This window comes from Pantherophis guttatus, chromosome 6 (genome assembly GCF_059756535.1).
Source record: "Pantherophis guttatus breed Tessera chromosome 6, ASM5975653v1, whole genome shotgun sequence".
Taxonomy (NCBI): domain Eukaryota; kingdom Metazoa; phylum Chordata; class Lepidosauria; order Squamata; family Colubridae; genus Pantherophis; species Pantherophis guttatus.
Window position 1 is genome coordinate 3,391,363 of NC_142068.1, and position 22,377 is coordinate 3,413,739.

Here is a 22,377-nt window from a genome sequence, read left to right on the forward strand (position 1 = left end):
ATTTCCAACTCTGAGGAATTCTGGGAGTTGAAGTCCACAAGTCTTAAAGCTGCCAAGTTTGGAGACCCCCTGGGTTAGAATATTATGGTCCATTATGGTCAATACTGGTCAGTCAAAAGCTTGTCCAGGTTTCAGATGGGGAATCTTTTTCGTCTTACGAAGAAATGCTGAGGAACATCTGTGGACAAAGGATGTCCCACCATACAGGGGTGGGTTCTAAATTTTTTTTACTACTGGTGCTGTGGGGGTGGCTTATTTTGTGGGTGTGGTTTGGAGGTCATGTGACTAGGTGGGCGTGGCTAGCTGGTCAGTCATTTCTGGAAGGTCCTCGCACTTACGACCAGTCCTCGCACTTACGACCCGACTCATTTGTTTGCTTTTAACACTGATCAGCTGTAGGGCGGCCCTTTGAAGCCCCGCCGCAAGAGTTTAAACAGTTTTTTTCCCTCTAGTCATCAGCTGGGACTCAGGAGGCAGCAATAGATTGGGGGTGGGGCCAAATAAAAGGTAAGAATAACGTGGGGGGGGAGGGCGGGGGGGGAGAACCGGTTCGGTGACGTCATATCGTCACCGCTACCGGTTCGGCCGAACCGGGAGGAACTCACCACTGCCACCATATCTATGGAGATTTTCGTTCCAGGTCATGGTTGTCACAAAGGTTCTTTTTCAAAAGGCAGTTGGGCTTTGTCCTTCCTTGAAGACATTTCGCTTCTTCAGTTCTGACTGAATGGTGGAAAACGGAAGGATTTATGTTCCTTGCAGTCCTTTGGCCGTTGGCACTCTTCCTGAGAGTCATTGAGGCCATTGGAAGTTGACCTATTCCTTCAGCGGTTCCAAGAAGGCTCCCTACCCACCTGCACTACTCAGGTGACCCTAAGGGCCCAGATAAACCCTCCAAGTGGCCTCGGCGACTCTTAGAAAGAGTGCTAGCACAAGGAATGTAAGTCCTCTCCACCCTTCCGCGAGAACTGGAGAAGCTCCTTGGATGAGAAGCGAAACGTCTTCAAGGAAAAACAAAGAAAATCCAGTTGCAACTTTGGGAAGTTCCCATCATTCAACCATTTTTTTTCTTGGTAATGGAAGCTGATAATGGGGATGGGTGGACGAGTGGGAACGACCCCTCCCCTCATTCAAATTCTAAACAATGGTAAAAACTCTGTTTTGCTGGAAAGAAACCCTCTCAAATCTTCACCCTTAGTATTACAATGACCATCATCCTCACCCTCTAACCCTGTCCTTAGTTTACCCTCCGGTTCAGCGATTTTTTTTTCTTCTTCTTTCCAAAGCTCAAGGCGTCCCAGAGTCCACGGAAACAAAACACGCTGGAGAACGAGGTAAGCCTGGATGAACGTTCGTTACCCTTTCGTTCTTTCTACTAAAAGCTTCCTAGGCAGATTATTTGCCCCTTAGGGGCTCTGACGATAAGCACGTTTCCCGGGAAATGCCCCCCCCTCCCCATGGCGTCCGTGGAACTGCCTGAAAAGCAAACAAGGTCATTATGAAAATGCAGCATTTGATCTCACAATGCTGCCTTTTGTTGGGTCTTAAGCCCTTGTTCCCCTCCTCCTGCCTCGGTTTTGAATTTTTCCTGGAAAGGACAGAGAAGGAAAGTTGGAGCGGATAATAAAACCGGACTCGGTAAAGAGAAGATGCCAGCAATCGTTCTCTCCCGACTCTTCAGCCGTTTCGTTAACAGTAAATGCTCCTGCCCCTGAAACCTAGGGGGGTTGGCCACTCGCCACCTGGCTGATCCATTTATGTCGTTTGAAACCATCGAAGGCGTTTCATGATCCAACTAGGCAACCGCATCAGTGTTAGAAGGGAATAAGGATCACTCAGTTGTAGCACTGATGACGTTACCTACTTAGGTAATGAAATGTCAGCAAGAAAACAGTCAGGTTCAGAGAGCACCAAGGACCCCACAGCCTTCCTCCTCCTCCTCCTCCTCCTCCTCCTCCTCCTCCTCCCCCTCCCAAACCCTGCTCCCTTCTGGCACTGATGGTGTTATCTAGTTGGGTCATGCAAGAAAACGACCAAGCTCAGAGAGCACCAGAGATCCCTCCTCCTCCTCCTCCTCCTCCTCCTTTTCCTCTTCCTCTTCCTCTTCTCCTCCTTTTCCTCTTCTTCTTCTCCTCCTTTTCCTCTTCCTCTTCCTCTTCTTCTTCCTCTCCTCCTCCTCCTCCTCCTCCTCCCAAACCCCACTCCCTTCCTGCACTGATGATGTTATCTAGTTGGGTCATGAAATGCCTGCAAGAAAACAACCAAGTTCAGAGAGCACCAGGGATCCCTCTTCCTCCTCCTCCTCCTCCTCCTCCTCCTCCTCCTCCTCCTCCTCCTCCTCCTCCTCCTCCTCCTCCTCCTCCTCCTCCTCCTCCTTTTTCTCTTCCTCTTCCTCTTCCTGTTCCTTCTCCTCCTCCCAAACCCCGCTCCCTTCTACTCCTTTTCCTCCTCCTTCTTTTCCTCTTCCTCTTCCTCTTCTTCCTCCTCCTCCTTTTCCTCCCAAACCCCGCTCCCTTCCAGCACTGATGATGTTATCTAGTTGGGTCATGAAATGTCTGCAAGAGAACAACCAAGCTCAGAGAGCACCAGGGATCCCCCCCCTTCTCCTCCTCCTCCTCCTCCTCCTCCTCCTCCTCCTCCTCCTCCTCCTCCTCCTCCTCCTCCTCCTCCCTTTCAGCACTGATGATGTTACATAGCTGGGTCATGAAACGTCTGCAAAAAAAGCAACCAAGCTCCAAGAGCACGAAGGACCCCCACAGTTCAACCCTGAGCTACAAATATTCTCTTCTGTGGATACCATGGAAAAGCCTGGCTCTGCTTGGTATTGTTGCACCTTCCCTGCGCACGCACTCCCTTCAGAACACCCCTGCTTCACAAGCCTGTGCTCTCCTCTGGATTTTGCAAGCCACGGTATGCTTGAAACCTTGCAACCCCTCAAGGCTGATTGATACCAGTTGGTTCTCATTCCAATCCTTCCCCATTTGACATTTGCTTTTTCCTTGCCATACCTTTTTCTACATCAGTTGGACAGTGTTAAACTTTTTATTTTACTAATGGAAAATAATTTGGATAACGTGGGGCAGCAGATCAAATCCTTCACCCTCTAAAGCAGTGTTTCTCAACTTTGGTAGCTTGAAGATGGGTGGACTTCAACTCCCAGAATCCCCCAGCCAGCGCTGCTGGCTGGGGGATTCTGGGAGTTGAAGTCCACCCATCTTCAAGCTTCCAAGGTTGAGAAACACTGCTCTATAGCTTTCCAGTCTGATTTCAGTCATCTTGTTTTTTTTCTTTCATGGTTGTTTCAGGGCCTCCCAAACTGTCTCTGTGTCTTTGTGTGCCTCCCTAAATATTATGTTGAGGATTTGGGGGAAAAAAAGTGCAGAGAAGACCAACTAAGATGATTAAGGGGCTGGAGGCTAAAACATATGAAGAACGGTTGCAGGAACTGAGTATATCTAGTTTAATGAAGAGAAGGACTAGGGGAGACAACATAGCAGTCTTCCAGTATTTGGGGGGCTGCCACAAAGAAGAGGGAGTCAAGCTATTCTCCGAAGCACCTGAGGGCAGGACAAGAAGCAACGGGTGGAAACCTATCAAGGAGAGAAGCAACCTGGAATTAAGGAGAAACTTCCTAACCGTGAGGAATTGTGCTACATTTTGGGGGCAGCCGTAGCTCCGGAATCAATTGCAGATGGGCCCAAAGGCTGAGACTTTATTCAAGAGCTAATGGGGTCCCTCCCCATCCCCTAAGTCAGGGTTTCATCCATGCTCCCCTGGCAAGCGCTTACGTGCCGTCTTCCCCGTAAAAAGCCTTGTTAATTCCAGATGTCTCTGCTTGTCTGCATACGGTGTTGTTTTGTCTTCTCTGTCACTGACACGGACATTTCTCCCGCGTACCCAGTGCCCCTTTCCGTCCAGAAGGTCTCAGCACACTGACGATAGTGCCTTGTTGGTGGTAAGAATCCTGCACGCCGTAGCCTGCTTTTGTGTGTGTGTGTGTGTGTGTGTGTGTGTGTGTGTGTGTGAGCATCCGAGACCAGAATTAGCATGCCAGACAAGGCCGCTCATCAACGCAACCTCCAAATAGCATAAAACATGGCTGCCCCTCCTTTTCCTAATCACATCATTCTGGTAAACCATGATTACAAAGTTGGCTGTAGCCAACATTCACCGTTCCTTCCCCCCTCACACCCCCGAGCTTTTTCATTGCGATTTGGCGTCTACAAAAGCTGAGATACGATTTTTTGGTCAATGCAGGTAGTCCTCGACTTATGACCGCAGCTGAACCCGGGAATGTTAAGACGTTGAGGTTGTAGGTCGCGTCACCGCCTGACCAGTTTTGATTTTACGACTGTTTTTTAAGTTGGTCATTAAGCGAGCAACCACTGTCCTTATGGTTGTAAGTCCGAATCCAGCTTCTCCCATGGGCAGTTTTTGCTGCAAAATTGGATCACGTGACTGCGGGGCGCCGGTTGCAAATGTGAGCCCATTGCCAGATGACCCAAATACGGCCACATGAGCGTGGGAGTTATAGCCTAACACCACATCACCACACCACCCGGTCTGTGGAAAAACAGAACTAAAATGTGAATGAATGCACATTTATTACTGAAAAACTTTCAGTTATTTCGATATGGCAAGGTAGATTTGGATTGGCTTTATCCTTGAATGTGATACTCTCCTATTAGTGTTTCTCAACCTTGGGCCCTTTAAGATGTGGGGACATCAACTTCCAGAATTCTGGGAGTTGAAGTCCACGTATCTAAAGTGGAATTCTGGGAGTTGAAGTCCATGTATCTTTTATTTATTTATTTATTTATTTAAAAAGTTGTTGTTGTTTTTTTTTGTTTGTTTTTTTTTTGAAGTCCATGTATCTTAAAGTGGAATTCTGGGAGTTAGTCTGGGAGTTGAAGTCCACGTATCTTAAAGTGGAATTCTGGGAGTTGAAGTCCACGTATCTTAAAGTGGAATTCTGGGAGCTGAAGTCCACATATCTTAAAGTGGAATTCTGGGAGTTGAAGTCCATGTATCTTAAAGTGGCCAAAGTTGAGAGACACCACTCTCTATATTTATCCAGATGACCTTCCAAAGACACGAAAAAGTTTTCCATTGTAAGTTTTGTGTGTGTGTTTGTAAAAGTCATTTCAATCATTAATGTCTGTCACCAATTTGGGTGATCAGATCTGTCTAATGAAGACTAAACACTTTGTTTAAATCAGTGATGTCATCGCTCTAATCCGGATCCCATTTTTAAGGCTGTCCACTGTTCATATAACCCTATTTCCATGTTTTATGCTATTTCCTTCCTCCTTTAAAGATCCTTTGGGAGCTTAAAAATAGCTGCTGAAACCCAGCTGCTTTGCCCTAGAAATCCGCTTGCTTCTGCATGTTTACAGCTTGCATGCGTTCAGTGTTGTGTTGTGTTGTGTTTTTCTCTCCTCTTCACTTAATGCTTCATATCATCAGACATCTCAGCCTGATCCTGGAAAGCAATAGCACTTAGACATATACCGCTTCACAGCCCTCTCTAAGCGGTTTAGAGTCAGCCTCCTGCCCCCAACAATCTGGGTCCTCATTTTACCCACTTCAGAAGGATGGGTGGCTGAGTCAACTGGAGCCTGGTGAGATTTGAACTGCCAAATTGCAGGCAGCCGACGGTCAGCAGAAGTAGCCTGCAATACTGCACTCTTAACCACTGCGGCACCACGTCTCATGAAAGAAAGAAAGAAATCGTCCAAATAACATTAACTCCGGCTCACTTGCTATAATACATAAGTGTGTGTCTGTGTGTTTATGTGCCTTTGAAGTCAGTCTCTGCCTGGACCTATCCTTGCAGTTCTCTTGGCAAAGTTTTGAGAGTGGTTTGCCATTGCCTCTTTCCTAGGGCTGAGAGAGAGGGACTGGCCCAAGGTCATTCAGATGGCTTTGTGTCTAAGACGGGACTAGAACTCACCGTCTCCCAGTTTCTGATGCCCTAACAACAGGGGTGAAATCCAGCAGGTTCTGACAGGTTCTGGAGAACCGGTAGCGGAAATTTTGAGTAGTTCGGAGAACCGGCAAATACCACCTGTGGCTGGCCCCAGAGTGGGGTGGGAATGGGGTTTTTGCAGTATCCTTCCCCTGCCACGCCCACCAAGCCACACCACACCACGCCCACCAAGCCACGCCCACAGAACCTGTAGTAAAAAAATCTGGATTTCACCACTGCCTAACCACTACATCCAACTTGCTCTGTATATATAACTACAAAAACTGACATTTAAAATGGCAATCACAGAACAAAACGAACCCAGCAGACCAAGCCCTAATGCCAGGTCCTGGGGCCTTTCCTCAAGGCGAGCAGAGTTGGGACTCATCATATATTTGGGGGGGGGGAAGGATTGCTCTGGAGGGGGTGAACCATAGAAAAAGCACCCTGTCAGGTTTCGGTGTCGTCTCAAACAAATTGCATTTCCAAACAAATAGTCTTTGATGAAATCTTTCATTTATTAAGCACGACAATCTGCTCCTGACTACATCATAGCCAACAGTGACTTCCTGATCCCAAACCTTCCCTTTCCGTTCCCCAATTCTCTGCGTCTCATTGGCCCTCTTCCAAATCACTCTCCCCATATCTATTACTTCAGCTCCCAGGAATGTCCCCCCCTCCCATCCCATCTCCTAGGGGATATTATCTTCAGGGAAAATAAGTAGGTGAAAAGTCAAGCGTCCTCTTGCCAGCTGCCCCCTCTTCTCCTCCTTATGTCAGCACTGGAACGAATGTAGTTTGGAGTGCTGACACACCCTTCCTAGGGCCCATAAGAGGCTTAAGAAACCCAGAGCATGTCCTCCCTGTGGGAGCACATGGGTCAGGCAGATGTTTGTCGGGGGACGAGGCTGCTTACGTAACTTGATCTTGAGCCAGTTTAGTCTGGTGGTTAATGCACCAGGCTAGAAACCAGGATGAGGAACCCACCTGTCAGGTGGGCTGGGCTGAGAGAGAGAGAGAGTGATTGGACCAAAGTCACCTAGCCTATTTTCCTACTTAAAGTGGGACTAGAATTCACCATTTCCTGGTGATTGTCCCAAAGTCACCCAGCCAGCTTTCATGCCTAAAGCGGGACTAGAACTCTCTTGTCTCCTGGTGATTGGCCCAAAGTCACCCTGCTGCCTTTCATGCCTAAAGCGGGACTAGAACTCACCGTCTCTTGGTGATTGACCTAATAATATCCAGTTGACTTTCCTGCCTAACGTGGAACTAGAACTTTCTGTCTCCTAGCGATTGGCCCAAATTCCCCTCTCCTCTGACAGCTTTCAGGCAAGACTAGAAGTCACCGTCTCCTAGTTGCTAAGCCAGCACCTTAACCACCCCACCAAATGTTTAATTTTTGTTTTGCAAACTGTTTTGCTACCGATGGGACTTGGGCAATGCCAGCTCTTTCCAGCACCAGGTTTTTTTCGGGGCTTTTTTTGGATTGCTTTCCGTCTCTTGGCACTTTCGTGCTGGGGGTGGGACGGGGGGGGCAGGGTTCTCCCAGCATAATGGATCATTGTCTGGCCCTCCTTTGTTTTCCACTTCCCTTCTTACATCACAGTGCCTGGCCAGCCAAGAAGTTTCCCCGGCTTTGAACAAAGATTTTAGCTCTGGGGTAAGGAAATTGCCTGAAACCAGATCCGACAAGCCAGCAATACAAAACCATCCCAGTCCTTGCAGCCAGCTCGACATTCTGGCCTTTGCGTGCAGCGAAATAAAATTGCGGGTTTTAGCCGCCTCCCTCCACACTTGAGGTTCTGGTTGCCTGTTGTCCTAGAGTCGTGGCGGTGGCTAAAATTATTGTTTTGGAAGCACGGTGTGCTTTTAGCTGCAATTAACTCTGTCCTTCCCCAGTCATGCAAAACTGCATTGCCGTAAACCTGTTGGGGATTAAAGAGTTGGGCGTGTGAGGTTTTGTACACACCCAAGAGTGGGGCAGGAGAAAGGACTGAAGATGGATTTGGATGTCGCACTGGTTTTCTGGCTCTCCCCACTGTTGCTACTGGTGGCATGGAAAGACTGCCAGAGTAAAATTGGTGCAGCGCCACCCTGGCAGTGTCACTCCAGATCTCGTTGCAAAGAATACAGGTAGTCCTCAACGTATGACTACAGTTGAGCCCCAAACGTACATTGCTAAGAGAGACATTTGTTAAGGGAGTTTTGCCCCATTTTACGACTTTTCTCGCTATAATTGCTAAGGGAATCGCTGCAGTTATTAAGTGAGTCACACGGTTGCTAAGTGAGTCTGGCTTCCCCATTGGCTTTGCTTGTCGCAAAAAAGAGGTCGCAAAAGGGGATCACGTGACCCCGGGACACTAACCATCATAAATGTGAGTTAGTTGTTAAGCATCTCAACGACTGTGGGTGAAAAATAGTCCCAAGTCACTTTTTTCAGTGCCGTTGTAACTTTGAACAGTCCCTAAACGAACTCTTGAAAGTTGACAGTGTTTATTTACCGGTTCTTCCTTAATGATTTTATGTTTCTGATTAGAAGGGGACGCTTGGTTAGCACAGAGGTCAGGAATGATGGTCCCTTTATGACTTGCGGACTTCAATTCCCAGAATTCCTGAGCCAGCCACTATGGCTGGCTCAGGAATTCTGGGGATTGAAGTCCGCAAGTCATAAAGGGACCATCATTCCCCACCTTTGCGTTAGCAGAATGGATAAGGTAGGCTTTGCTTTTCTCAAAACTGGGCCCAAGTTTAAAACGGGAGATAGATATTTTGTGATAAAGAAATCCATTGTGGTAGACTTATACCGTCCTTCTCCATCTTCGTACCTTGGATTACAGCTCTCATCAGCCCCAGCCAAATCAACATTGGCTGGGAGTCATGGGAGTTGCAGTCCTGCACATGGGGAGATGATCAGGTTGAGGAAGGTTGGTACACACATTTGCTATTTAACTCTTAATTATTTTTAAAATTGCATCCCTCTGTCGGTGGAGCTGGGGAGGGAGGTCAGCTGGCATCCAGTAATGGTTTTGTAGATCTCCAAGAGAAAATTGTGGAATTAATTTTGCAACCCGGACTGTCTCAACGTTTTTGCTTTGGCTTTGGTGAAGGTCTTGTATATAATCAACATTGCTTTTTTAAAAAAAAAAAAAATTCTCGCAGTAATTAGGACCCGCTTTTCTCTGGCTGGCTTAGCAGATGCTCTTTTCTGTTGTGGCTTTTTGTTCCTCGACATTCGATCTCAAAAGAGAATGGGATGTTGCTCTCCATTATTAAACTGGTGAAAGAGTTGGCAGAATGTCCTTATTCTCTTCAGAGAATCTGCGGTCCCCAAAATCATATTCTGGGTGTGCTCTGTCCTTCATTTGAGCTTTGCTGAATGTCCAAGAGTTTCACTCTCTCTCTCTCTCTCTCTCTTTCTCTCGATCCACAGAGTGACGACCGATCCACCATCTCACCGAATTCACCCACTTCTCAAACAGGTAAACAAGGGAGTGACCCACCACAGATTCCTAAGGAGGTCAGAGGAGGGTCTTTGTCAGGATTTGGGATCTTGTCCAGATGATCACACGGGTAGTTCTCGACTTACGACCACAATTGAGGCCAAAATTTCTGTTGCTAAGCGCAGACAGTTAAGTGAGTTTCAGCCCCATTTTACAACCTTCCTTTTCGCCGTCGGTGACCGAATCGCTGCCGTTGTTAAATTAGTCATATGGTCGTTAAGTGAATCTGCCTTCCCCTATCGACTTGGCTTGTCAAAAGGGGAATCGCACGACAGGGCAACCGTCATCAATATGAGTCGGTCTGAATTTTGATCATGTGACCCTGGGAAATGCTGCAACGGTCGTAAGTATGAAAAAGGGTCCCCGTCCCTTTTTTCAGTGCTGTTGTAACTTCCATCAGTCACAGAACGAACTGTTGTAAGTCAAGGACTACTGATAATGAAATTGTCCATCACTAAGCCGGGGGGGGGGGGAGGAGGGAGAATATATTTTCACATCAGCCTTGTGAGTTAATAAGGGACAACCCAGTGTGTAAAGGGCGGGGAGGGTGTACCACTATTCTGAGTGTGGACACTTGTTTCTTGGCTGCTTATCTCCCACGGCCTTCAGGGATGGTTGTTTGAAATAGCAGTGATGACATATCTCTGCCCTCCCAAGTGCCTCTTGGCTCCATATTTCATTTATTTTATTTACAGTATTTTTCGGAGTATAAGAAGCACTGGAGTATAAGACGCACCTTAGTTTTTGGGGAGGAAAATAGGAGAGAAAAAATTCTGCCTACCTGTTGTTGCCCGTCAGCAGCCTGTGCAGCTGGTAGCTGATTCCGACAGCGAGGAGGCTGGTGTGGTGCTGCGCTAGCAGCCTGTGCAGCTGGCACTCGAGTCAGACAGTGAGGAGGCTGGAGAAGATGTGGTGCCAGAGGCGGGGATTCAGCCGGGGCCTTCAGAAGCTCCCATAAGTGAAGAGGAAGAAGAGGAGGAGCCTCTTCTCGATGCACGGGCGCGCAGAGCTGCCAAAAGGCAGGAGTGGCTCCTCAGGAGGAGGTCTCCTCGAGAGTAAGGCTTGGGGCTAATTGGCCACTCCCTTAGCCTATTTAAGGAGGAACACCGACTGAAGCAATTTGCAGGGAACAACTTTGCTCACTCTCCTTCGTGTCTTGATCTTAGTTATCAGTTTCCTGCAAATTGCTTCTGGGCTTTCTGCCAACCATAGTAAGATTACGATTATTTATTCTTTGGATTCTTGTAGTCTGTTAAGAAAGTTAATTAACAGCCTTTGTTTGAAAAAGACTGATTTAATTTAGTAAACTAAATTTTACAGACTTTGGGTGTGCTGCGTTCTTTGGGGTCCGTAGCTGGGGCAGTTACCACTACCAGGTATTCATCTGTCTACCCCTTAGCCTGGGCAGCTTCAGCACATTAGTTCGCTCACTGGGTATTGAGGTTGGGGCTAATTGGGGCTAAAAAACAGCTTCTAAAGCACAGCTGATCCTCGGAGGGAGCTCCAGTGACTAAAGCAGGCAAAGCACGGAAGGGGTAAAAGAAGGCATCAGATGTTCCGGGTAGCCACTTTGGGCACTGCGTGGGGTTACATTCGGAGTATAAGATGCATCCAAATTTTCAGCCTCTTTTAGGAGAGAAAAAAGTGTGTCTTATACTCCGAAAAATACGGTATTTATTTATTTTTATTTTACTTTAGTTATTTTTTATTTTATTATTTGTATTTTATTTTAGTTATTTTATTTTATATTTTATTTTATCTTTATAAGTAACATTTCTATAAACTCAACAACAACAACAACCCTGGCTGGTGGGCTAGGCTGAGAGAGGGACTGGCCCAAAGTCACCCAGCTGGCTTTCATGGCGGAACTAGAACTCACAGGTTCCTGGCAGTTGGCCCAAAGACACCCAGCTAGCTTTCATTCCTAAAGCGGGACTAGAACTCACTGTCTCCTGGTTAGCACCTTTGGATCTGGTTGGCCCAAAGGCTCTAACTGGCTTTCATGTGCCCTGGGAAGTTTGCAAACGGCGATCGCATGACCCTGGGATACCGCAACACGCTGGTTACCAAGCGTCCAAATTTTGATCATGTGACCACTGGAGTTGCTGCAACGGTCATAAATGCGAGGACCAGCTGTAAGTAAGTCAGGGCCATTATAACATATAATGGTTGATAAAAAAAATGGTTGTAACTCAAGAACTACCTATGGTTAGCTTCTATTTATTTAAGTTGTCATAATAAGGATTTTGCTTTTCTTCTCCCCTTCCTCCGTCCCCCCCAACCCCGCCGCATCCTTCCATGTTCCCATTTAGTTCACCTGTCTGTCCCATATCCTGGCCCAGCCGCCACCCCTTCCTACAGAGCAACTCCCCAGCGCCCCGAAAGCTTCCTTTTCCGAAACGCCACCAGAGAAGAAGCAAACAAAGGTAAGTTTATTTATTTATTTATTTATTAGTCATATTTCTATGCGGCCCACTCTCCGAGGACTCTGGGCGGCTTACACCAAAGACAGTATACTAAATAGCATATTGCCCCCCAACAATCTGGGTCCTCATTTTACCCACCTCGGAAGGATGGAAGGCTGAGTCAACCTTGAGCCGGTGAGATTTGATCCGCTGAACTAGCAGTCAGCTGAAGTAGCTGCAGTACTGCACTCTAACCACTGCGCCACCTCGGCTCTTGGTTCAGCCATGGGATCCAGGCTGTGTCCCGATGTTTAATTCTAAAGCCGGACACTTAAAATTAGCTGCAAACAGTCAGATAAGAGCAATCTTGCCTGAATGAAAAGGAGTGGATTTCAGCTGCTGGTTGAAAGGAAATTTATGCAAGCTAAGTCATGTGGGGTGCAAAGGTATTTATTTATACCCCATCTTTAATATTTTTATAAACCAACGTGCTGCCAAATAGCACATTGATTTGAAACCCAAAATATTCTTGTTGGGGATTTTACCAGACACTACTATAAGTCTCTGGTAAAGAAAATATATATCTGATTATTCATGTATTAATAATAGTCACTTCCCGCCTGGACTACTGCAACGCTCTCTACATGGGGCTCCCCTTGAGGAGCACCCGGAGGCTCCAACTGGTGCAGAGTGCAGCCGCGCGGGTGGTTATGGGAGCAACATGGCGCTCCTCTGTGACACCTCTCCTGCGTGAGCTGCACTGGCTCCTGGTGGTCTTCCGTGTGCGCTTCAAGGTCTTGGTTACCACCTTTAGAGTGCTCCATGGTTTAGCACCTGGTTACTTACGGGACTGCCTGCTGCCACCAGTAGCCTCCCACCGGCCGGTACGCTCTCATAGAGAGGGGCTCCTCCGGGTGCCGTCGGCCAAACAATGTCGACTGGCGGCCCCCAGGGGGAGAGCCTTCTCTGTGGGGGCATCTACTATCTGGAATGAGCTTCCCCCGGAGATACGGAGGATTCCGGATCTACGCACCTTCCGCCGTGCCCTCAAGACCTTTTTATTCCATCAGACTGGCCTGGCCTAACTGTTTCCCTTTTTTCCCTTTTTAAAACGTAAATTTTAATTCGTTTTTAATTTATTGGGGTGTTTTAAATCTGTCTTCAGCCAAATTGTTTAATTCGATTTTATTCAGTTTTAAATTTTGTATTTATGTTTTTTATCCTGTGGCTGTTCACCGCCCTGAGTCCTTCGGGAGTAGGGCGGTATACAAATCAAATAAAACTAAACTAAACTAAAACTTAACTGCAGCTAGAATTGTATCTGCACAAAACTGGAAAAGTGAAGAGATTCCTACGGATGAAAATGTGATTAGGAAAATATTAGAATGTGCAGAAATGAATAGGTTAATACTGCCAATTAAATAGAAGGAACAAACTGAATATTATATGATGTGGGAGCTATTTTACCGACGGTTAGAGTATAAATATGAAAGTTAGAAATAAAAGTAGATCAGTGAAGTATGGAAAATATATCAGTAGAATTAAATAAGTTAAGATGAGATTGCTACAGTATTAGATATGTTATGTATATTGGTATTAAGTTAAGAGTAGACAAATAATGAATATGGCTGTAAATTTTAATTGTTATTGCACAAGACATTTGTACCCAGACGACACAATGGAAGATGAATTGTTTGTATTAGAATAAAATAAAAAAATTAAATTAAAAAAAAAAATGATACACCAGTCAAGTAATACTCCTTTCTGCTCCTATTTTCTCCACAACAGTCCTGTGAGGTGGGCTGGGCTATAAGAGAGAGAGGGAATAGGCCCAAAGTCATTCTCCTGGCTTTCATCTTTCATTAATTTTAAAGATTAATATTGCTTAAAAAACACCCAGAACTTTTACAAATTGGAACTCACAAATGATGAGTGGTATAGAGTCTCCTGCTAAAGCAGGAGGGTTGGATTAGATTACCTACAAGGTCCCTCTCAACTCTTTTGTCTGTATTCTGTATGAATTAGAAAGGATTTATGATGGATGGGTATTGTGTCACACAATGACACAAGAATAATGATATTCCCTTGAGCCTTGATGGTACAGTGGTCTACGCACCCTGTTATTAAGACCAGCTGCCTGCAATTTACTGCTGGTTCGAATCTCTCCAAGGCTCAAAGTTGACTCAGCCTTCCATCCTTTCTAAGGTAGGTGAAATGAGGACCCAGTTTGTGGGGGCAATAAGCTGACTTTGTATAAATATACAAAAGTATGAAGGCTATTGTTTAGCGCATTGTAAGCCGCCCTGAGTCTCCGGAGAAGGGCGGCATATAAATCAAATTAAAAAAAAAAAAAATTCCCACATTGGAAAAACGGACTGTGAAAATGTCGGAATTTGCAGAAATGGAAAAACTTTGAACCGTTTGGTCAAACAATAAAAAACCTTTTTTTTAAAAAAATGAATTGATTATGGATTGGACGATTAAGAAAAGGGCAGATTAAATTAACACAAAACAGTTAAGAGGACTGAGTTGCCTAGGCTGAGTTGTAAATATCCCCTGAGTTGTAAATATTCCCATGCTGGCTGGGGAATTTGGAGGGTCGAAGGCCACATATTTTAAGTTTGCTAAGATTTTTGAAGCTCCTTCAATGGACCTGACACTGCAGTGTGTCAGTAATCTACCTGCCCTATTATGAGGAAGGTGATGGCAGCGATGTTGAGTGTTCATGGTGATAATTTTGCCTTTTTCAGCCGTCACGTCTGCTTCTTCACCAGCCCCGGTTAATTGCACAGATGACATCAGCGATAACCATAATTCCACCTTGCCGGAAGAAGACGTTTTGGTGATAGAGCAACTGCGAAAAGTACGTAATTGAAGAGACTGTTATTTCGTTGGAACAGAAGATTTGGTGGGCTTGGTTTATGGCTGACTCTGATATCCGAACCCAACTGGGACATAAAAGAACAGTCACTAAATGAATTGTTGTAAGACGAGGACTATCTGTAAAGTACAGGTAGTCCTCCACTTACAACCACAATTGAGCCCCAAATTCCTGTGGTTAAGTGTGACATTCGTTAAGTGGATTTTTTTCCATTTTATGACCTTTCTTGTCACAGTTGTTAAGTGAATCACTGCACTTGATAAAGTCGGTAAGTGAATCTGGCTTCCTCATTGACTTCGCTTGCAAAAGATAGCCAAAGGTAAATTCCATGATCTTGGGACACAGCAAACCGTCATATATATGAACCAGTGGCCAAGCGTCTGAATTTTGATCCCATGATCACGGGGATGCTAACAAACGTCATTAAGTGTGAAAAATGGCCATAAGTCACTTTTTTTCAGTGCTGTTGTAACTTTGAACGGTCACTAAATGAACTTGTAACTATCTGTACTTAACCTACTTTTGTTTTAGCAATCATTCTGCCCTCGTATTTTCCAGAACATTGAATCCCGGTTAAAAGTGTCTTTGCCGAGCGATCTCAGTGCAGCCTTAACAGACGGCGTGGTGCTTTGCCATTTAGCCAATCACGTGCGGCCTCGTTCTGTCCCTAGTATTCACGTGCCCTCGCCAGCTGTCGTAAGTATCCGGGGTAGTCGTGTTGGGTCTGTTTGGGAAAATTGGCTTTTATTCCTCTTTCTCTTTCCTTGGAATTTTACTCAGCTCCATATATTCATGATTGGGCTCTATAAATGTAATAAATGAACATGTATAAAGCAGCATCAAATAACTATGAAATGCAAGTAAAAGAAATTGCAGGAACTGGGTATGTCTAGTTGCAGGAACTGTCCATGGCTAGTTTAATGAAGAGAAGGACTAAGGGAGACATGATAGCAGTGTTCCAATATCTCAGGGGCTGCCCCAAAGAAGAAGGAGTCAAGCTATTCTCTGAAGGCAGGACAAGAAGGAACGGGTGGAAACTGATCAAGGAGAGAAACAACCTAGAACTTCCTGACAGTGAGAACAATTAATCAGTGGAACAACTTGCCTCCAGAAGTTGTGAATAATAATAATAATAATAATAATAATAATAATAATAATAATAATAATAATAATAATAATAATAATAATAATAATAATATTTCAACTTATATACCGCCCTTCTCCCCAGGGGAACTCAGGGCGGTGGACAGCCAGAAATTAAAACACATATAGTACAAAAGTTAAGAAAAAACTAAAATAAATTAAATCATCGGCATTTCCAATTTAAAATCTCAAATCTACAAAATCAAAAAATTCCCAATTTAAAACCCAAAAACCAATAAAATTAAAAGATTAAAAATCCCCATTAAAACCATTTAAGCTAGGCTGGCTTGTTGGAATAAATAAGTCTTCAGGGCCTTGCGGAAAGTGCGGAGGTCTGGGATCAGTCGTATTCCAGGAGGCAGCTCATTCCACAGGTTGGGTGCCCCCACAGAGAAGGCTCTCCCCCTGGGGGCCGCCAGCCGACATTGCTTGGCCGACGGCACCCTGAGGAGGCCCTCTCTGTGCGAGCGTACTGGCCGGTGGGAGGTTATCGGTAGCAGCAGGCTACCAATTTCCAACACTGGAAATTTTTAAGAAGGTGTTGGATAACCATTTGTCTGAAGTGGTGTAGGGTTTCCTGCCTAAGCACGGGGTTGGACTAGAAGACCTCCAAGGTCCCTTCCAACTCTGTTATTCTATTCTATTCTATTCTATTCTATTCTATTCTATTCTATTCTATTCTATTCTATTCTATTCTATTCTATTCTATTCTATTCTATTCTATTCTATTTTTTTTATTTTTTATTAATTTAATTTGTATACCGCCCTTCTCCCAGAAGGGACTCAGGGCGGTGAACAGCCAAAATTAAAAAACATACAAATGCAAAAGTTAAGATAATTAAAAGAATTAAATCATTGGCTACCCAAATTTAAAACCCCAAATCCATAAAATTTAAAATCCCAATTAAAAAACCATTTAGGCTAGGCCGGCTTGATGAAATAAAAGCGTCTTCAGGGCTTTACGGAAGGTCTGGAGGTCCGGGATCAATCGTATTCCAGGAGGCAGCTCATTCCACAGGGCGGGTGCCCCCACAGAGAAGGCTCTTCCCCTGGGGGCCGCCAGCCGACATTGCCTGACCGACGGCACCCCGAGGAGGCCCTCTCTGTGAGAGCGTATTGGCCGGTGGGAGGTTATCGGTAGCAGCAGGCGGTCTTGCAAATATCCTGGCCCTAAGCCATGGAGCGCTATTCTATTCTATTCTATTCTATTCTATTCTATTCTATTCTATTCTATTCTATTCTATTCTATTCTATTCTATTCTATTCTATTCTATTCTATTCTATTCTATTCTATTCTATTTCATTTTTGGAGGTAGGAAAACAGCCTCTCCCATTCTTGCCTCAATGGAGGTCAATGCTGGACAGTCCCGGCGTCACCCCCAACACCGTATGGCTTGTCATCTTTGACACACTTGTTGTAGGTCCGCCATCGCTACCAGAGACTTAACAACAGCTGCTCCTGGTGAATGCCATGTTCTTCTTTCTCCCTTCTGCAGCCTAAGTTAACCATGGCCAAGTGTCGACGGAATGTGGAAAATTTCCTGGAAGCCTGTCGAAAAATAGGGGTGCCTCAGGTACGAGAGGAAGCCTTCCAATTTTTCTTCATATTGCGCGGACTTATTTCATAGGACCAACTTTTTAGATAACCGTGGGGTCCCTGGTGCTCTCTGAGCTTGGTTGCTTTCTTGCGGACATTAACATTACCCAACTAGGTAACGTTATCAGGACTAATAATGTGAGGGTGGTTTTTGCAGAGTCGGGGAGGAAGAGAAGGAGGTTGAGGATTGTGAGGTCCTTGATGCTTTCTGAAGTGGGTTGTTTACTTGCAGATGTTTCATGACCCAACTAGGTAACATCATCAGTGCTAGAAGGTGGTGGGGAGGAGGAGCAGAGCAGGAGGAGGACTGTGGGCTCCTTGGTGCTCTCTGAGCTTCGTTATTTTCACACAGACATTTCATGACCCAACTAGGTAACATCATCAGTGCTAGAGAGAAGTGGGGTTTGCAGAGAGGAGGAGGAGGATTGTGAGGTCCTTGGTGGTTTTCTTGCAGACATTTCAGGACCCAACTAACGTCATCAGTGCAAGAAGGGAGGGGGTTGTTGTCTTTGAAACCTCTTTGGGATGTTTAATCTCACCTCCCAAGAACCAGGGATGGGCTCCTGGGGGTTCGTGAGAACCTCTAGCTAAAATTCTGTGCAGTTCGGAGAACCCCCAAATCCCACTCCTGGCTGGCCCCGTCCAGGAGTCCTTTGATTTTCCTTGAAGACGTTTCGCTTCTCCTCCAAGAAGCTTCTTCGCAGCCATGTCACTGCTAGTGGTTCACTTAACAGCGGGAAGACAGATTGCAAAACGGGGCAGGACTCGCTTAACAGCCGCCTTGCTTAGCGGTGGAAATGTTGGACCCGGTTGTGGTCGTAAGCCAAGGACTCCCTGTTACGTCTGCACATCATAGTGGTTTAAAAACGGAAACGTTGCAACCTGGCGAAGAGCTTCCATTGGGATTGGGCAGCTTCTGAGAATCCGGCATGCCTACTGACCCGAGCTTCTACTAATTTTTGTTTCTGTCTGTTTTCCTTTCCTGCTGCCCCTTCCGGACAGGACAGTCTCTGTTCCCCTTCCGACATTCTCCAGCTAAACCTCAGCATTCAGAGGACTGTCGAATCCCTCCTTTCTCTGGGCACAGACTCCGAAGAGCCTAATCTGGTGCTACTTTCTACTCAACTCTGTGCTTTCGCTGCCTTTTACTGTACCCTGATGCTTCTTGTCTGTGTGTTTTACCGCTGGGTCTTTTTCCTCTGAGAAAACAAAACAAAAACAAAAAAAAACAAAAACACGCACAACCTTGCCGGTCGCCCTACACCGGCTCCTCCGAATAGGGTGGTGCACGCTTTGCGGTTTGCAGGAGACGGCGCGGGTTCAAATCCACCCACGAACCTGCTCTGGGCGAGCTGGCAGACGAGTTAACGCCTCTAGAGCAGGGGTCGGCAACTGTTAAATCCCAAAAGCCCAAATCCTGCCTCCTCCTCTGCCTCTTGCAGGGATGGCTGGCAGGTCTGGGACACGACAGCCGCGGGGATGGTGCTGGCCACCCCTGTCCAGGAGACCCCAGCCTCTTCCCCTGCCCCCTCCAGGAGCTTGGCTGAGGCTTGGGGCTGACCATCTGTCTCCAGCCAGCCATATTTCGCCTGCGGGCTGGATTTGGCCAGCAGGCCACAGGTTGCTGACCCCTGATCTGAAACCTTTGTATAGTTTAAAAAAAAAAAAAAACCCACAACCCTTGCTGTGTGACACCGGGATGCTTTACGGAACGAAAAGAAAACGGGAACGCATGGATTTATTTTAACTACACGACTAGATATTTTTGTAAAATGGGAAGTTTCAGGTCCTGGAGCACAGGGTAGAGATGATAAGGGAAATTTAGCCGTCGGGGGGAGAGGGAGAAACGCCAGCTGGTTTGTTAGGAGGTGAAGATGCTTGCCTATCTTCCTTTAGGTACCATCCAGGGTTTTTTTTATATATATATATTTCTCGAGGTTTGAGCAGCTACAGGCTTTTCCAGGTTTTTTCTCCCAAGGGCTTGGAATAAAAACCACCCTTTTTAAAAAAAAAATCAAAGAAAAAGGGTTTTCAGGGACCTCTGCATTCTCCTTTGTGTCAGCGTCTCAGCGCTGACATAGAAAGGGAGATAAGCCCTGGACTTTTGCCTGCTAAATCCCTTTGAAGCTCGGTCTCCGTGGAAATGAAGAGGGCGGGGAACATTCCTGTGAAATGACGAGACAAGAAGTCAGGAGAGTGACTCGGAAGATAGCCAATGAGAAGCAGAGAATTGGGGATCGGAAAGGGAGGGATTGGGGGGCAAAAGGTCAGTCTTGTCCGCCCGAGTCATGATCCGGTTGCTGTACTCGAATAAAGAGAAGATTTCCTTAAAGATTGGCAGTTTGGAAATTCATTTATTTTGAGATAGCATCGAAGTCTGACAGACGGACAAGACTGACTTTTTGCCCCCCAATCCCTCCCTTTCCGATCCCCTTCTCCTGGTGAATGTCCCTTAAAAGAGATTCAAATGTGTCTCTGGACACCCCAACATTGAAATGATAGCAGATTTTTAGAGCTGGCGCAAGGGGTCTCTACGGGGACTTGAGCACAATGTTAGAAGAGGGAACTCCTCAAAGTGGGGCTTTTTTTAAAACAAACAAACAAGCAAACAAACCCCACACAATTTACAGAGGCCTCTTCCTTTTCCCCCCACACTTGGCTAATTACTCAGGTAGGAAAATATTTCTCCAAAAGAGCACAACCTGTGAAAACTCCCGGCCAGCTCTTGAGCGTTGCCTCCGGGGAGAGAAGCCCTGGTCTCCGCCCTGAAATCCTGGCTACCTTTGCACAGCTATGCCAGCATCTTGGTCAGTCCAAGACAGCCGTTAAATTTACCTAACAGGTATCTCGAAGAAATGCAGCTGGTCCTCAGTTTACGACCATTTGTTCGGCAACCCCGGGACTTGTCTCACCCTTAGGCTCCCCGTGCGCTGCATAACAACTGCAGCAAGGAGAGAGCCAGGATTGTGTGGGTGCCTTCCTTCATGACGGCAACAACTTAACGACCGTAATTCTGGGCTCTTATTGTGGTCATAAGTCGAGGACTACCAGCCCAGGAGGCTGCAGGGCACCCCGTGTTCTATTTCAAAGCTGGAGGATTTTCCTGTGTGGTTTCCCACAAAAAATATTCCAGCGGCATCCCATCGAAAATAGCATTTCTACTATCTATGATCTGTTTATATCTGTCTTTTTCATCTTGGCAATCGCTGGCTGGGGGAATTCTGGGAATTCTTGAAGTGGCCAAGTTTGAAAAACATGTGATTTTTATATTTCTTGAGCTGTTCGGATGGAGATCAAAACCAATGCAGGTAGTCCTCGACTTGCAACGGTTCATTTTAGTGACCGTTTGAAGTTACAACGGCACTGGAAAAAAGTGACTTGGGACCGTTTTTTTTTTTCCACACTTACGACCATTGCAGCATCCCCCATGGTCACGTGATCAAAATTCGGACGCTTGGCAACTGACTCGCATTTATGACGGTTGCAGTATCCCGGGATCACGTGATCCCCTTTTGGGACCTTCTGACAAGCAACGTCAATGGGGAAACCAGGTTCACTTAACAAGCGTGTTACTAACTTATCAACTGTGGTCATTTGCTTAATAACTGTGGCAAAAAAAGGTCATAAAGTGGGCCACAATTCACTTAACCAATGTCTCGCTTAGCAACAAAAATTTGGGGCTCTATTGTGGTTGTACGTCGAGGACTACCTGTATGTAAAGTGTACAGGTGGTCCTTGGCTTACGACTTGTCGCTTAGCGACTGTTCGAAGTTACGGCAGGCCTATCTTGGGCCTACTTACAACCTGGTTTCCAAATTCTGTCCCCCACTGGCCAAATGCCTGAACTGTCTTGCTTAGCGATGGAAATTTTGAGCACAGTTGTGGTCGTAAGCTGAGGACTGCTTGAATTTCCCCCCTTTTCGTTGCTTCAGTCTGCTCAGCTCTATCGGCTTCCAGGCTTGCCCAGAATGGAAACCCTGCTTGACTTGAAGGCATCCCAAACCTAAGCCTCTGTTCCCCCCCCCCCAAACGGGGAGGGGTGACAACTGCGGGGGTCCAGTGGGACGAAGGCTGCTTTAAAGCAGGGATTTCCAACTCCCAGAATTCCCCAGCCATCAAAGCTTACTCTCTTGTAATCCCTTCCTCTGCAGTCTCTCCACTGTAAGAGGTTTAAGAGAAAAAGAAACCGATACGGCTCACTGGGGAATTCTGGGAGTTGAAGTCCGCCAGGCTTAAAGTTGCCAAGGTTGGAGACCCCTGCTTGCAAGGGCTTTTTGACAAGAGCAAGCCCTCACTCACCCTGGCCTTAACACCGGCCTCTGCTTGGAGAAATTCTCCATACTTTGGCAGCCTTGCCGAAAAATTTCTCCTCTCCGCACTCGGCCTCTGATGCTCAGGTTAACACCAGGCTGAGCCTTCTCAGCCTCATAAAGGAGAATATATTCGTAGCTCAGGGTTGAAATGAGGGGGTCCTTGGTGCTCTCTGAGCTTGGTTGTTTCCTTGCAGACCTTTCATTACCCAAACGAGTGGTGCAGTGGCCTAGAAGTGGCGCTCTCGCCTCACAATCAGGAGGCAGTGAGTTCAATCCCAGGTAGAGGCAGATCTCTCTCTCTCTCTCTCTGGGCACAATGAGAATAGATCTGCTGAACAAAATTCCGCATCGACGACAGGAAGGGCATCTGGCCAGTAAACAATCTGCTAGCTCAATTCTGTTGCCCAGATTCCAGCCTGCAAGGAATTATGGGGTCGATAAAAGAAGATGATGATGATTTCATTACCCAAACTAGCTAACCTTTTTTAGCCTTTTAATTGTCAATGGGTTTTAGTTTGAATGTTTTAAAATTTTGGGCCAAAGTTATATAATTCTTTTTAAAATTTAAAA

The 22,377-nt window shown here is 46.1% G+C and overlaps 1 protein-coding gene across 18 annotated transcripts in view; it reads left to right on the plus strand.

Annotated features, from left to right (window-relative positions):
- LRCH3 (leucine rich repeats and calponin homology domain containing 3) overlaps window positions 1-22,377 on the plus strand; it is a 109,730-nt gene that overhangs the window by 75,811 nt on the left and 11,542 nt on the right. For 3 of the 18 annotated variants that reach the window (XM_060685217.2, XM_087872009.1, XM_060685220.2), the window contains 7 exons: window positions 1,287-1,334; window positions 3,902-3,955; window positions 9,399-9,447; window positions 11,781-11,894; window positions 14,624-14,736; window positions 15,313-15,450; window positions 17,394-17,471. In XM_060685217.2, the coding sequence (XP_060541200.2) occupies window positions 1,287-1,334; window positions 3,902-3,955; window positions 9,399-9,447; window positions 11,781-11,894; window positions 14,624-14,736; window positions 15,313-15,450; window positions 17,394-17,471 (594 nt within the window). Of the gene's footprint in view, window positions 1-1,286; window positions 1,335-3,901; window positions 3,956-9,398; window positions 9,448-11,780; window positions 11,895-14,623; window positions 14,737-15,312; window positions 15,451-17,393; window positions 17,472-18,496; window positions 18,732-22,377 lie in introns of those variants that run through there. The other 15 variants (XM_087872010.1, XM_087872016.1, XM_087872014.1 and 12 more) reach the window with 9 other exon arrangements.